Source organism: Protobothrops mucrosquamatus, unplaced genomic scaffold (assembly GCF_001527695.2).
Source record: "Protobothrops mucrosquamatus isolate PMUCROS unplaced genomic scaffold, P.Mucros_1.0 scaffold53, whole genome shotgun sequence".
Classification (NCBI taxonomy): Eukaryota; Metazoa; Chordata; class Lepidosauria; order Squamata; family Viperidae; genus Protobothrops; species Protobothrops mucrosquamatus.
The window spans coordinates 148,031-164,982 of record NW_015386434.1 but is presented as its reverse complement, the minus strand read 5'-3'; the positions used below and the strand labels follow the sequence as shown (position 1 = coordinate 164,982).

General features: G+C 41.1%; 1 protein-coding gene across 1 annotated transcript in view; it reads right to left on the bottom strand.

The window, feature by feature from the left end:
• The window catches only part of LRRC28 (leucine rich repeat containing 28), a 29,714-nt gene extending 19,986 nt beyond the window's left edge, over window positions 1-9,728 (bottom strand). The window contains exons 1-4 of the mRNA XM_015811840.2: window positions 9,530-9,728; window positions 8,645-8,685; window positions 4,081-4,118; window positions 2,807-2,944 (exon numbers count right to left, since the gene is read on the bottom strand). Of these exons, the coding sequence (XP_015667326.1) occupies window positions 2,807-2,944; window positions 4,081-4,118; window positions 8,645-8,685; window positions 9,530-9,697 (385 nt within the window). The 5' untranslated portion in view covers window positions 9,698-9,728. The remainder of the gene's footprint in view (window positions 1-2,806; window positions 2,945-4,080; window positions 4,119-8,644; window positions 8,686-9,529) is intronic.
• Window positions 9,729-16,952: the final 7,224 nt, after the last annotated feature.

The window sequence follows — 16,952 nt, the reverse complement described above, 5'->3', positions numbered from 1 at the left end:
GAGGGTGGGGCCTTGCTCTGCGCCTGCGCTCTTCACACGCCTCCTGCAGGGCATGTTTGGTAAAGTTCTTGCATGCAGGCTGCCGCCAAGCAGAGGGAGTAGCACAGCTAAGGAAAAGGGTAAAAAAAAATGGCGGACGGCGTTGTTTGGCGACCCCTGTGAAATGGTCGTGCGACCCCAAATGGGGTCGCGACCCACAAGTTGAGAACCGCTGATCTAGTACTTTTTGAGCAGTGGTTTTTAAAGTAGGTGCAATTACCCCCAGGATAATTGTGTGTGTGTTTGTGTAACTAATGACGTTATTTGAGACTACAGGGGATCATTGGGTCAAATAGTTTATGAGAACTCCTGTTCTGGAAGATGTGAGATTTGGGGAAATGATATCTGTAGCTGCCCTGAGCAGGAGAAACATGGAATAATCTGTCTTGTGGCTAGAACACTGAAGTTAGACCTTAAGAGGGTTAGACAGATGAAAAATAACAAGTAAAAAAAAAAAATGTGGTGCACCTTCTTAGGAAGCTTCCAGCAATAAAAAAAGGCCAAATGTTTTCATTCTGCTTTTAAGATACTTCCATCATTTGTCTCAGAATGCCTTTTATTGAATGAGGTTACAGGATCACCGGGAGCCAACATGTTTAATAACAAAATAGGCTTTCCCAGGGTTGAGATCAAAGAAAAAAGTTACCAGGGATTAGCATTGGAGCTTATGTATAACATGCTTCAAAGTGAACGTTCCTTTTGTTATAAATACTAACTTTCGCTATTGCCTTAGGAAATTATGATTAATCAGGAAGAAGGGATTACGATAACAAAACATGACAACGTCTTTGCGGTTCTGGTAATTAAGTTGTCATAGCGTATATTATTATTATTATTATTATTAACAGGTACTACTGGTGATTTACACTGCTATTCTAAACAGTTTTTTACTAGTCTAACCTCATTTTAAAAGAATCATCACCATCTTCAGTCATCCAGATCCTTAATACAACTGGTCGTAATTCACAAGAACCAATCCATTTAACTAACTGGGAAATTAGGGTAGGTTTGCAAGCCAGACAATGCCATCATTTATTTATTATTATTAAATTTATTTGCTGCCCCTCTAACTCTAAGTGGCTTCCTATGGGTGGTGTTTTATACTGTTAAGATTTAATGTATGCTACATTTTTGCAAGTCCAGTCTGCTAACTCTTAAACGTATTGCCAGGAACTGTCAAACCCCACTGTATTAAGAAAAATAAATAAATGTTAGGTTTGCTTGTATCCTACATCATTTACCGTAGGGTGAAATGGAGCCGAAAGGCAAAATTGTTTTCCCACCAACAATGGTGAGGAAGGAAGGAAGAAAATATTATCTGTTATGTAGCATTATTTCTGCTATAAGGTCTCCCTCATGCTGTTGAATACCTGCATGAAGGTTTGTGGGTTATCAAGAAGTTTAGCTGTGATATCAGCAGTGGGTCGATGATACCCAATGGACATCACCACCATCAGATTGGACCAGAGAAGGTACTTGACTTCTGGACTGGAGCCTTATGTCCTGGTATGGATGGGTTGAAGGCTGAGGTGGCTCCATTGTTGTTAACGTCCACTGTCCTCTCTTAACTACTGCAATTCAAATTTGTAAACATTCATATTTGCTTTCATATGTTAATAACTTTTTATTGTTTTACTGTACATCACTTTTTTGTGGCTGAACCTAGCTCCTCCAACAAGCTATTCCAGTCCAGGCTTATCTTGATTCAGATTTCAGAGTCTATGCAAAGCACCTCTCAAATCTGTGTCTGGTTAACGCCCGATGTTTTATCCAAACTTCCGACAAACCCTGCTGTTGTCTCGTGTTCCTTATTCACTGCATCAAAAAGTATCCAAAGCAATAACGTGCTATGTTTGAGCACGACAGTAATTAAGTTTGTAAACAATTATGCTTGCTGGTAAATTACATTTTACAGCTAATCTAGCCATAAAAGCCAACAGCCCATTGATAAAGTTAATGCTTGAAAGGAAAATTGAAAACGCGCACATAGCTTTACACGTCAGCAAGAGATTAAAAAACTTTACAGCTTCTCTCGATTAGCATTTCCCAAGGGGTGTGGGCGCATGCGACCGACCAATGCGATTTTTCCGGAATTCAAATATTTTCGTAAAAGTAGATTAAGATCCTCTTGATGTGAGAAAGTTCCCAATTTTACCCCCACCAGCATTTTCATCGTCTACATATTCCCTTTCCATTACTGTCTCTCTGACTTCTTGATATTACAAAATGGGTTCATCCATTTGGTACAGGATGTATCTCTATTAACATACTACACTGTTATTATTGTACTGCAGATTATGAATATCTGAATATCTTCCAGACTGACATCGTAGATCAACCTTATACATAAACTGATAAAACATGCATGCTCCTAAGAATGATTCCAAGTAATTGTGATTAGACTGTGCTGCCTTTATTATACTCTTCTTTAATTCCAGCTGAACATTAATGAGTAGTGATTAAATTATGCCATCCCAAATTAATACCTTAAAATGTAGTATTCGTGGCACAATATATCTGATTATCTGATACATGAGAAATGAGGTAGAAGGTAACAAGGTACATGTAATTCTTCTAATATGCAATCTGCCTTCAGCAAACTTAACGCAGTTTAATAACTAAGCACTTAATTTTAAGCCAGCAATAATGAACACAATTAGTGGAAGGAATACATTAAGAACGGTTGACTAATATTATTTGACATAATTCAAATATTATATAACAGGTAAAATTGTATATATGAGCCATAAGGCTTCGCGTGTCTTACCTGCTGGCAAATATTTTAGCTGATTATTAGCTAATCGAAGATGGCGTAGAGATCGCAAACGCCCAATCTCTGGGCATACAATTTCAAGAGCATTATCGCTCAAGTCCAGAAACTGCAGTTTAACCAAAGAACCAATCGCTTTAAGAAAAAAAAAAAAGGCAATATATTTAACTTAGAATGAGACATTTGTTAATAATAGCTTATTCCTAAAAGATAAGACATCTGGCTGTACAGATTGACACGTTTATTTTTTGCACAGCCTTTCATGCAATAGTCTATTTCAGCAGTTATATGGAAAGAATGTCGAGGGAACAAAATTATGTTCCCTCTAGAACACGGGTGTCAAACTCGCGACGTCACGTGACATGTTGCGACGTAATGTGACTTTTTCCCCATTGCCGGCAATGGGGTGGGTGCAGTTTTAGTGTGATTGACACCCCTGCTCTAGAATATCGTATCACTGGACATTAGGAAGTTAAGTGAGCCCAGGCATGATGGTTGCTGGTATTCCCAGTTGCCATAGTCCAGTATTTCTCTCCCTTGCAACTTTTAAGATGTGTGGGATGGCTGGCTAGGGAATTCTGGGAGTTGAAGACCACACATCTTAATGTTGCTAAGGCTGAGAAACGCTGTCATAGGAATGTTGTCTGTGCTTGTCTTTGGTTACGGTTTCTATTGGTTGTATAGTTTTAAAGAAAATTAAATTGTGAGATGGGCGAGCATATAAACTGATTAAACAAATAATTTTTTTTTAAAAAAAATTATCAACTGTAGTCATTTAGGTTTTCATTAGTGTACAAAGAGGTTGAATTTATGTCTGGAATGTACGAATTCTCCAGGTATAATTCTCAGCAGTTTTCTGCAACTACTTAATCTATTTGCATTAATGGTCCTGCGCTCTGTAGAATCCCTAGACACCCGAAGCAGCAAAAGAGGAAGTAAAGAAGAACAACTCTGTAGTAGCCATGTTCAAAAAACCAAAACTACTGCAACTCAGCCAAAACGTTTCCTTGATATTACTGGCATAAATGGTGAATAAAAGAGTTTAATCTCCTAGGGTTTACATTTACAAAAGGCAATTGCATGGCGTACGACTGTGGAATAAATGAAAAAGAAATGCTTTATAAATGACGAATAAGGTTTAAAAAATCATACGTTGAGTTGAAGCTGAATAGTACTTAAATGGCATTTTGGCTTCCCCAGCACTCTAACTATAAGCACAATCAATAGAGCAAAGCTATAGCTGAAAATCCAGACATTATTAGGGCACTCACCTTCTGGAACAATAATAATATTATTTGAATGCAGGTATCTGGGGGAAAGAACAGAATATAGTGTTATTTTCAGGAGTGGGCAAATAAAGCCAGTTTTTTTTATTTATTTTAAAATTTTAAATAGCTGTCTATCTCTCATAGGACGATCCTAGGTGGCACGCAACAACAAAAATCCTCAGAGAATCTGGGATCTTAAAGCCCTGTGACTCCATCTTGGCTGTTTGAGCTGAAATCTGCTGTCCCTCATCCCTAACAGTTTCCAGGCACTGGGAAAGGATCTTGAGAAGTTTGCTGAATTGACCTAGAGAGGATCTTTCCCACCAGGCGCCAGACCAATGAACGATTATGTATATAAACTATATGATGAATGACTGCGGGAGCTAGGTAAGTCTAACCTATTGAAGAGAAGGACTAGGAGTGACATGATAGCAGCCTTCCAGTATTTGAGAGGTTGTCACAGAGAAGAAGGGGTTGACTTATTCTCCAAAGCACCTGAGGGCAAGACAAGAAGCAACGGATGGAAGATTATCAGGGGGATCCAACTTAGAACGAAGGAGAAATTTCCTGGCAATGCGAACAATTAAGCAGTGGGACAGCTTGCCTTCAGAAGTTGTGGGTGCTCTTCCATCAATGGAGAATTTCAGGAAGAGATTGGACAGCGGTGGTGTTATTTGGGGGAACTATGAGACACCCAGAACTACGAGCCTTGCTAGATTCTGGAACAGTTGCAGCTTCCAAACTGTCTTCAAGAGCAACTCCACATAGAGCTCATTGCAGTAATCTAACCAGGAAGTGACGAATTATGAATGACTGTGAGCAAGCCCAGTTGATAAAATATTGACTAAGTTGGCATTATGTTGTTAAAGTTTGGTCTCATGGTTAAGGCACCAGGCTATATATAAAAAAAGGAGACCATGAGTTCAAGTCCTGCCTTAAGCCATAAAAACTGGTGGGGGGACTTCGGGCTAGTCACTCTCTTTCAGCCCAACTCACCTCACAGTGTTGTTGTTTTTGTTGTTGTGGGGAAAATGGGAGGAGGAAAGTGTGTAGCACATGTTAGCTGCCTTGAGTTATTTGTAAAAATAATAAAGACGGGATATAAACTAACAAACACTGATGAAAAATAAATATCAGCCAGATGCTTTGAACCCAACACCGACCAATTGTGATTTCCTATGTGTTTCGATGACAGACACAAAACAGGAAAAAAAGAGAAAGTGTTGGACCTAAAATTAAATCAGTCAGTTTCACCTATTTCTCCTAGGCATGTTATTTGTTTTGATTTATGGTTTTGAATGTACCCATGTATTCAGGTCGAACGCCCCTTTACAATGAGATTGTACAACAACAGAAAACATGCACGCTACTCGTTTCTTTTATTCCCTCATTGTCAATCAAGGAAGTAGGTTACAATTAGTCAGTCAGGTCAAGCAGCTACTGCACGGTCAAAATGAGATAATCTTAAGTACACACATTGTGCGGCTTACTCTATGACTGAAACCAGGCCAAGGTCAACAGATTTCCTATCTGAGCTAATTCAGAATTAGACAGGTTGAAATTACGTTAGAGCAGTTCCTACACAGGAAAGAACTGGAATTCTCTTTCAGCAATCATGGAGAAAGTATTATTACTGTTGTGTATATTTTAAAAGTATCATTAACACACACACACCCCGCAGGAAATCAGAAACAATTTTTTTTTTGGTTGAAATTCTTCTAATTTTCTATGTTTACTTCAATCTTCACACAGTTTCGACAGCAACATTAAAAAAATTCCAAGTGGCAATTTTAATTCAACAACAGTTGAGAAACTGATGCTGTTAAAAAAAAAAATAATTTACTTATTTAAAAAAAAAAATAATGTACTTTATTTACTGACAAGCCCCAGCACTTTAAGACTAAGAACTACTTTAAGTACAAAGGCTGGGGTGTGTTCCATTCCATCACGCAATCTGTTTTTTGTTTTTTTTTGTTTTTTTAAAAAATACCTTTTTTTTCTCCATTAGCATAAAGTTATCTCTGTGCCTGGAACTATTTGTGAGGTTCTTTGGGTCCTGACCTGTATTTATGACCAAGGAGCAGTCTTCTTTCACACAGTATTAGTTAGAATTGTTTACGGACCCATCCGACATAGACAATTTTAATAGGACTCTACTAATTCGAGGCTTTTCTTATGGCATCCATTTCAGTGCCCAGAGTAATGAAGATACCCAAGCACCATTATGGCTGCATTGTTTGAGGTTGAGATCATCTATTAATCATGCATGCAAAGTTGACAAGATTGTTATGCAGCATGAAAAAAAGTAGGAAGAACTGTCACTCAAATACGGACAGCTGTATTAGCGTTGCCGTGTTGAGAGGGTTCGAGGGCCAGCCTTTTTAAGGCTTAGTTAAAATATAACTGGGAAACAATTTCTCATCAAATCTCCTAAAGAAAATTGAAGTGGCAGGTTGAAATCTTTTTGAGTCCATCATAACACAAGAGTCACAGCAAGGGAAAAAAAATTATCTTATTAGCAGCTTCCGCAAGTTTGGCTCCACTGCACCTCAACTTACGTTTTGCAACCTGATAACCATTAACAAGATTAAAATATATCCAGATTGAAATCCCAACCTTCAAACAACAGAGTAAATTAGACAGTTTAAAACAAAAAAGGATTATAGAGCGCAATACAATTTAGCCAAGAAAACCTTAGTATGTAGCTCAACAAGCTTGCTGATTTTTCCCGAGCTTCTAGAAATAACCTCTTTCAAATATTAAAGAAGATTCTTGTGGCTTAATCAGATTATGTTTGAAACTGCATGGTGCCAAAAACATGCAACTCTGGTGAAAGCTGTACTTTAAGTTCATTAAAAGAGAATTCCCACTAGATAAGATGAGGCAAGATTATTTCTTAAAGAAGCTGCAGACTGCAATGACCTTCAAAAATTAATAAGTGCACTGCTGACACTCAAATTATAAATAAAGGACAGCTTGCCATGGGCTATGATGATGATGATGATGGTGATTTAAGTGGAGGCTTAGACCACATTTCTTAGATATATGGGATCAGCCTGCATAGAATCACAGTGTCCCTATATAATATACAAAAATAATTTAGTCCACATCCTTTGACCGTAGAGAGGCTATAAAATATGACCTGGTTACAGATGTGCTTCTGTAATTATTTTAAGCAACTAATGCTTGCAGGAACTGTTGCCATGACACTGTAGCTGAATATTATTCCAGGGGTTGTGGGAACACTGCAAACCCTTTCAAAATGTTTGGAACATGAAGCATTCTTATCTGAACAACTGAAGGAGCTAAGTTCTCCAGAAATTTTTGGCACTATTGCTAATGAGGGTTTTCTCTTCCCCACAATATGTCTATAGGGTTGCTGATGAAATATATTAACTGTTAGATACAAAAATGGAATTATATTGCTCCATACAAGATACAAGGTTCTTGTTTTCCTGACCAAAGCATACCATCTCACATTCTTGAGCAAAGATACTAATGATGGGATAGTTATTAAAGGTATTAGAATACTATGTTCTAAGAGGTACACTCTATTATCAAGTAAAATGCCACTCTAAATCCTTACAGCAGGTAAGAATTAGATTGTTACAAACTGTATTATTGTTAGACAGTATACAGTAGTGGCCAAAAATTGTGGAAACCTTTTGGGGAAAGTGTAGAGTAGAAATGCCACCTTTGGTTAAGTTTCCACCCATTCTTCTTCTAATTTCTTTGTCACTGTAGCCTTGTTCACTTAATAATACTATTTTACATCGCTTTCTGGGCGACCAGTCAACTCTTTGCACCATTACTTTAATTTTATTACGTTTTACCAGCTCACTAAATGAAAGAACACAAAAAACCCCAACCAACTTGATAGCCATCACATAACACACTGACAAATGTCCTCCTCTCGGCTTCAATACAGGACATCAATCACTGGATCCTACTGTGATCTGATTGGCTCATTGCCAAAACAAGATGACACCTGACTGGCTCTCTAAACACTCACGCTCATTGGCTACAATCGGATGAAGGAAAGCTACCTGATATCAACCTAAGCAAGTTGTGCTTCCTTTTTCTGGTTATTTGGCTATAACGTTTCATAGAATACAGTACAGATAATTGAACAAACTTTGTGGCATTACAGTCTTGATTAAATTATCTTTCCATTGATATATAATTTTATGGTACTACTCCAAAACAAAAAGTGGCGTTATTAGCCATCAAACCTCAAATGTACACTTTTCCCAAAAGGTTTCCACAATTTTGGCCACTACTGTATTCACAAGTTTCCTGAGTAAATAATCAAGCTGCTGTTGATAAAATGTAGCCACTCAGCAAGAACTGAGTGTGATGATCTTTCCCAGCTCTTTTTCACAAGTATTACCCTATATCCTGGGGATGGTAGTATAAGAACAAAATTAGATCAGGTCTAAGGAATCTGACCAGGAAAAAAGAGCTCATAATATACTGTTTATATCCACTTAAAGTATTTTCATATAAGTCAAGCCACTTTTATAAACCTCAGCATATTCACTATCAACAAGAAAAATAATATACTTACAGTTCAACAAGATTTGGAAGTTTCTGGGCAAGATTTTCTGGCTAAAAAACACAAATGGACAAAATTATAGTTTCATCTTTATAAATTCAACATCAGCTCTCTAAAAATGAGTCGCTGAAAGAAGCTTATAAAATATAAAAAGTGTGCAGTCTAGTTCTATGTAACTGTGCAAAGTTAAAAAAAAAAAAAACCATAGCCAGCAACTACATATGGTTAAATAACTTGGAAGGACAGGATATTACTTGCAAATTATTTCAATTTGTAATGCAAGCAACCCCCTTAGAATCGTCTCTTTCAGCTAAGCACATATGCAGAACCGTTCATAGCCTCAGCCTTTTTTTCCAGTTCAAGAAATCCAGGAACTTTGAGTTTGGGTTTCCACCTACTGGAGAATTAATGCTCAACACGCTGAAGCTGCGCAGCAGTTTCTAACTGAACTGTAATGAACGACCAGGTTTTCACTGATTTGATAAGGTAGGCAGTATAGCCACTGTTAAAAAAAGGCTAAAATTTCTCTCTTTTTGTTTATTCTCAAATTAGAATGCCATCCTCAAAAGTCTTTTGTTGAAAACTGCCTATCTCCTTTCAAGCTAGAACCAGGATGAAGCTGGTTGCGGTGTGTTGGGATATTCTGAGTTCCTTTGATTAAATAAATAATGTCATCCATCTGGATGCTGGAAGCATAACTTCTTCATAGCAGTGCCTAAAGGTTAGACATCATGCCTTACAGTATTTGTTTCCTGACTTGGCCTACCTGAAAAAGGCTAGCATAGACCCTTTTTTGCCCAACCTAAGGAATAACCGATACTCCAAATACTCCAAAACACACATTCTATTCAACACAATAAAAAAATCTTTTGCCGATTAAACAGTGAAACGACATACCAAGGTAGTTAAGGAATTTCTTTTCATATATAATCTCTCCAAGTACTGCAGACCTTCATCCTTCAGCAATTCTAAAGGAAAATGATGAAGATTTCGATAGTTCAAGAATAAATTCTTGTGCCTTTCTAGCTTTGCTTCTGATATCGTTTTACAGAGTTCGGATGCCATGGCAAATATTGGCTCAGCCACCTGATTAGATCTCTATTCATGGCAAAAAAATGATCATTTCTGAAAGAAAAACAGAAGAAAAAAGATTATCAACAATTCCCTTAATTTCCAAAAGCATTTTTTCAGAAGCATCAACTTTGACCCCCCCAAAAAACCCCCAAACACAGCATCCTCTTAACATTAGAAAACAGACAACCAAAGTGCTTAGTAAACCAAGAGTACAGCAAAGTTTTAGACAGAAAAACCAACATAGCAGCAACATTCAGGGCAACTGACTTGACAGATACTAATGCTGTACTAAAATCTATGCAAAACAAAAAAGCAGGAAAATATTTTGTCAAATTAGATGTCTTTAACTTATACTTTACCATCCAGCATTAGCATAACTGCTATGTGTATGAAAATAATGCCCACATCTTAGTGAGAGGTTTTAAAGACATGAAGGCTGTTTGAAAATCTGCTTTATTATGACATACAAATAAGCAGAGATGTACTTAGCTCTCCCCTGTACAAATAAGTTGGACAGACATCCCAAAACAATGGAAATGCTTATTTTATTTAAAGCAAAAATGAGATGAATCTAAGTCGCACCAACAGCAATTATTTAAACCAGTGATAGGGAACGGTGATCCTTCGAATGCTGCTCTCTCCTAGCATCTCACAACTGGCCAGGGATACAGGCATACCCATAACCAGTAGGACCTACAAGCAGCAACTGTTCATCAAGCCACTTTAAACTCCCTTTTTATGACCCTGTAATCCCTTCATTCATGGTAGAGTGTTTACTTTCAGCTATAAAAAAAAGACACAACTTCCAGACCAGATTATGTTGACAGCTTTCCTTTCCATTCTAAGACTATTAAAAACCAAAAGCAGAATTCAAAATGAGAATAGTTGCGCGAGCCCCAAATAGGCTGATCAGTTTAAAAAACAAAAATACCTCCCCCAAAGCCCACTCCCCCAAGCTTGCATGATGTAACACCAGCTGTTTAGCAGCACTCATCCCCCACCCCCCAAAAAAAGAATTCTGTCTTTAGGACATCCACCAGTTGCCCACCCACCTTTGCCCCAAACCAGTGACTGAGCCCATCCATTATGTTAGACTATGCCTCGCTGCAACATGCTTTACCCTGTACTTTACAACTGAGAGCGTGTAAATCAGGGGTCTTCAATCGTGGCAACTTTAAGACTTGTGGACTTCAATACCCAGAATTCCTCCGGTCCACAAGTCTTAAAGGTGCCAAGGGCTGGAGACCCCTGGTGTAAATGATAACCCTGACATTTTGCTGCACTACAGGACGTTGTGCCCCTGCCACCATCCTGCTCGCTCCACCTAGGAGGGCAAGAAGAAAAGCTCAGTTTGGCATAGCCCGATCCCAGGATCAGCAGCCACCACCCTCAGCTAAGCCTCCCGCATCAAGGCTGCAAAAGCCCCTCGATTTGTTCTTTCCTTTAAAGGGGACTCAGCTTGACTGAGGTCAGCGTCCCTCCATTCTGAGCCCAGGGGGCAGCCGGGCGGACATCAACTCCCAGAATTCCCCAGCCATCTAGTCAAGTCCACCCATTCCCTATACTGCCTGGGGCATTCTGGGAGTTGAAGTCCGCCCGGCTGCCCCCTGGCTCAGAATGGAGAGACAAGGGCTTAAGCCAGGGGGCTTCAAACGTGGCCCTTTGATGACTTGTGGACTTCAACTCCCAGAATTCCCTAGCCATCTAGTCAAGTCCACCCATTCCCTATGCTGCCTGGGGCATTCTGGGAGTTGAAGTCCGCCCGGCTGCCCCCTGGCTTAGGCGCTCCAACAACGGCTGCCGATGGCCACGGGGGCGTCACGGCCCCCAATACATCGGGGGGGGCTCCCCCCACCCCGTTATCCCCCTCCTGAGGAGGGGGGGCAGCCAGGAAGCTGCTCATCGCCCCCCCTCCAGCCCAGTTTGCACGACCACCGGGCCCACCGCTGGAGGGAAGAGACCGAAGAAGGGCAGCCGCTCCCCCGAGGGAGAAGCCGCCTCGGGGCCGGCGCGCTCACCGGCGGTTCCCGGCCGGAGGAGGAGGAGGAGGAGGAATCCCCTCCCTCTGCGCGAAAAGCCCGGATCGCCCAAAGAAAACAACCCCCCCCACATAGTAACCACCTGAGCGTCAACTTCCGGTTTAGGCGGAAGTGACGTTTTGGAAGACGCGGGTTGGGCCGCAGGAAGCGCGCGGAGTCTCGTCTCGCGAGACTTTCGCTTTCGGCAGCCAACAGCGCGCTGGTTTGTTCTCGGGGAGGGAGGGAGGGCGGCCTGGATGGGAGACCACGAGGGGATCTCAGCGGGATTGTTAGCTGGGGGATCATCTCCTTCCAAGAAAACAATACAATCACCAAGAAAAAAGGCCTGGGTGAAGTCACTAGAAGTTCCAGATGGGCTCCAGGTGCTTTCCCCCCCCCTTTTTTTTATTCTTTTTCTCTTGGCTGAGTTCTTAATCCCAAATTCAGGGGAAAAAAAAACAAGCAAACCGGAAAATGGGAAATTCTGGATGCTCAAAGGAAATTATGCCGGCACTGGGCAGGTTACTGTAGCTTAACTGGCTGCAAAGTATGCATCGTCTCGGAATACAGAATCTCTGTATTTGTATTTGTTTTTGTATTCAGTTTTTGTTCTGTGCTGGGTTTGTTTAAATCCGGTTCGCGTTGTTGAAGAGGGAGGAAAAAAAAACGCTTTTCCTTCCTTTTTTCCCTGTTGCCGGTAGATTGATAAAGAAAATAAAAAGAGGCACTGAACAAAATGGCTGTTAATCAAGGACCACCGGTGCTTCCTCTTAATGTGGTACTAGGTAGTCCTCGATTTACAACAGTTTGTTTGGTTTTGCAATAGTGGCAAATATCTGCTCATTTAGCGACCGTTCAAAGTTACATGTGCACTGCACTGAAAAAAGTGACGACCGCTGTTCACACTTAATGACCGTTGCAGCCGTGATCACCTGATCAAAATTCAGATGCTTGGCAACTGACTCATATTTTCGACAGTTTGCAGCATCGTGGGGTCACATGATCCCCTTTTGCAACCTTCTGACAAGCAAAGTCAATGGGGAAGCCGGATTCGCTTAATGACCGCGTTGCTAACTGAACTACTGCAGTCGTTCACTTAACGACTGGCAGGAAAGGTCGTAAAATGGGGCAAGGCCCGCTTGACAATTGTCTCGCTTAGCAACAGAAATTTTGGGCTCAGTTGCGCTTGTAAGTTGAGGACTGCCTGCACAACAATATCAGTACTTTGAGCAATAGTTGACAATAGCCAGAAGATGGCGCGCTTGTATATTTAATGGTATTCAGTATTTGGTGCTCTAATGGCAGAAAGTGAAGAGGAACTAAAGAGCCTCTTGATGCGGGTGAAGAAGGAGAGTGCACAAGTTGGCTTGAAACTCAACATTAAGAAAATCAAGATCATGGCATCCGGCCCTCTCAATTCCTGGCAAATAGATGGGGAAGAAATGGAGTTAGTGACAGATTTTATCTTCCTGGGCTCCAAGATCACCGCAGATGGGACTGCAGCCAAGAAATTAAAAGACGCTTGCTCCTGGGGAGGAAAGCTATGGCAAATCTAGACAGCATACTCAAAAGCAGAGACACCACCCTGCCAACAAAAGTGCGTATAGTCAAGGCCATGGTTTTCCCAGTTGCAATGTACGGCTGTGAAAGTTGGACCATAAGAAAGGCTGAGCGCCAAAGAATGGAGGCCTTTGAACTATGGTGCTGGAGAAGACTCCTGCGAGTCCCCTGGACTGCAAGGCGATCCAACCGGTCAGTCCTAGAGGAGATCAACCCTGACTGCTCTTTAGAAGGCCAGATCCTGAAGTTGAAACTCAAGTACTTTGGCCACCTAATGAGAAGGAAGGACTCACTGGAGAAGAGCCTAATGCTGGGAAAGATCAAAGGCAATAGAAGAAGGGGACGACAGAGAATGAGGTGGCTGGATGGAGTCCCTGAAGCAGGAGGCGTGAGCTTAAATGGACTCCAGAAGATGGTAGAGGACAGGAAGGCCTGGAGGAGATCAACCCTGACTGCCCTTTAGAAGGCCAGATCCTGAAGTTGAAACTCAAATACTTTGGCCACCTAATGAGAAGGAAGGACTCACTGGAGAAGGGTCTGATGCTGGGAAAGATCGAGGGCAAGAGAAGAAGGGGACGACAGAGAAGGAGGTGGCCGGATGGAGTCACTGAAGCAGCAGGCGTGAGCTTAAATGGACTCCAGAAGATGGTAGAGGACAGGAAGGCCTGGAAGAACGTTGTCCATGGGGTCGCGATGAGTCGGACACGACTTTGCAACTAACAACAACAACAATTTGGTGCTCACTTTAACGCAGAGGTCCCCAACCTTTTGGGCACCAGGGATTGGTTCCATGGAGAGAGGTTTTTCCACGGACCGAAGGGGGCATGGTTTTGTGTGCTGCCTGCATCCCACAGATGGAGCTTTGCTTGTTTGTGCGGACCAGTGCTTTAAAGCATAGGAGTGCCAAGCCAGTTAATTTCAAAGAACAATTGCACATAAAGGAATATGACTGTCTGAATTACTGCTGCTTTAAATATTAACAGTATTAAAGGCTGCTATATATTTTCATGACTCTCTTCCATAGTGTTTGCTTTTTATTTGTATGAGGTGAGAAATGGGGAAGTCCATGGATTGTTCTTGTGTCAATTACCATTTGGGACTAGTTTGTTTGGGGAAAAAAAATCTTGATCTTTGCACCTGCCTATATATATGACCCTAATTACATCTGTTAACCATTATGCCCAATTAAATAGGAATTTTTATTCTCTTAGCAAGTACTCAGACTGGACTGATTTTGAATAAAAATGTACAATGCAAAATGATGTGAGCAGAAAGAAAACGTGTCTACAGTATTTGTACAGACTGGAAATGATTTTCTGATTCTTTGATCAAGATATTCTGGAAAATCCACACCATGCCCCAGGAAAAGAAAAAGACTCGTGTTTTTTTTTTCTTTTACAAAATCTATAAGAACTGACCTTTCAAGACATCCAAGAGATTGAAACAGAAAGCTATGTGTAAAATGCATTGTTCTATTTTCTCTATGCATACCCAACTTAGATGCAGGTGGGGGTATGTTCTATGGTATGGCCTAAACACATTGCAGCATATTCTGCATAGAATATAGAATCATAGAGCTGGAAGGGACCTTGGAGGTCTTCTAGTCAGCCCCTTACTCAAGGCAGGGGACCGTATACCACCCCAGTCAAATGACTGTCCAATTTATTTACTTATTTTCCATAATGGGACTATCATGCTTCATTGGGCCACCTAGAGTAATATTCCTTTCAGATTTCATTATATTCCCCTGTTTAACTCATTGAGACACCTCATTCTACCAGAAGGTGACAATATTTTGTATACCTTCTATTCTATTGCTCTTTTTTCCATATTGAGGCTGCAATACTGTACTTCTGAAATCTGTAAAAAATAAATAAGGGTCCTTGTCTCCCAGCAAAACCTACCTCACAGGACAATTATTGGGAGAATAAAATGAGAGAGGGTGTGTATGCCCGTTTGAGCTCCTTAAAAGAAAACGTAGGATATAATAAGATTTCAAAACATCTGGAGAATCATTTGAATGCCATCTGCACTGACAAAATCGCCACCAGTCAATTGAAAAAGGCAAATTTAATTGGAACAGCTTACATCTTGCGATGATATCTTCAACATAATCAAACAACATCTGCCTATCCCAAGTCTTTGGGAAGGACTTGATAGGTGAATAAAAAAAAATGCCAAATCCAGCCTAAACATCTGGCTGATGATAGGACCAGCCATAGTAAAAAGAACAATCTTTCCCAGCATCAGGCTCTTCTCCAGTGAGTCCTTCCTTCTCATTAGGTGGTCAAAATACTTGAGTTTCAACTTCAGGATCTGGCCTTCTCAAGAGCAGTCAGGGTTGATCTCCTCCAGGACTGACCGGTTGGATCGCCTTGCAGTCCAGGGGACTCGCAGGAGTCTTCTCCAGCACCAGAGTTCAAAGGCCTCCATTCTTTGGCGCTCAGCCTTTCTTATGGTCCAACTTTCACAGCCATACATTGCAACTGGGAAAGCCATGGCCTTGACTATATGCACTTTTGTTGGTTTGTTTGGTGAAGCCCATTTATAACATCCTCTGGAAGGGGGGGAAAAAAAAACCCAGAGAGAGTTTGCAGATAAGCACGTCTCTCTTGTTTTGCTTTTCCTTCAAAGCTCCTTCTGGAAAAAAACAAAACAAAACTTAAAGAAAAGCCCACAGGCAGTGTTTTCCCCCCCCACTGATTTCATTTTCTGAATCCGATTTGAACAGGTGCACCATGAATGGCAAAATGAGACAGCTAGAAAAAAGAAAGAAAAAAAGAACACGGTTTGCAGACCTAGAGGCAAGAAATTGAAACCGTTTTCTCTCTCTCTCTTTTTTTAATCATCTCCCAACATTGAGTTTATTTGCTTTTGGCTCAGAAAATCAAAAAAAGGTCCTAAACCGATCATAGCCGTGTCCTGGTTACACTTTCTTGGAAGTCTAGGGATGATCTGTGTTTTATTTTTCCTTTTATTTTTGTGTCTGTACGTACGTATCTGCTTAGTTTAACGTTGTGAGCTAGCTTGAGTCGTCTACTGGCCACATCAATCGAACGATGTTACATTTTAAAAGTTGCTTGAGTTCAGCGAGTGCGTTATCTGCAGGACAGAGTATTTCAAAAGCTTTATTTTAAAGGACATTTATTTTAAAGCCTCTGAATGCTTCCTTCCTTGTTTAGGCTGAATGTGCCCCCGGATCTCTGACTTCTGAAGGCCCCAAGAAAACTCTCGGCAACTTGCAAGTCAGTTCTTGAATCAAATTCTCTTCGGGAAGCTTTCTCCGCGATTGGAGGGTGACGGTCTTGCCTGAGAATATTTCCAAGCCATCCAGTCAACCGTTGGTTTTTGCCAACAGCCGCTTTGGGGCCCTCTCCCTCCCCCCCCCCCCCCCGTGGCCTTCCTGACCTGCCAGTTGCGAAGAATTTCTTCAGCTCGGCTGCAGGAAAATGGCTCGGCTCAGACTTGTCTGATGGGGTCCTTGCGGGAAAGCCATGCTAATTTGTCACACCTTTAGATCAGACAGCAGACACGGCCGTGGGGAGGGGGGGTGCCAGATTTTCAATTTCTGCCATTTTAGCTTGCTGGGAAAAGAAGGCTGAAGAGATGGGTGGGCTTTTTTCTGTAGTGGGAATAAAAGTAATTAGAAAAGTTCTCCTCTTCCTCTT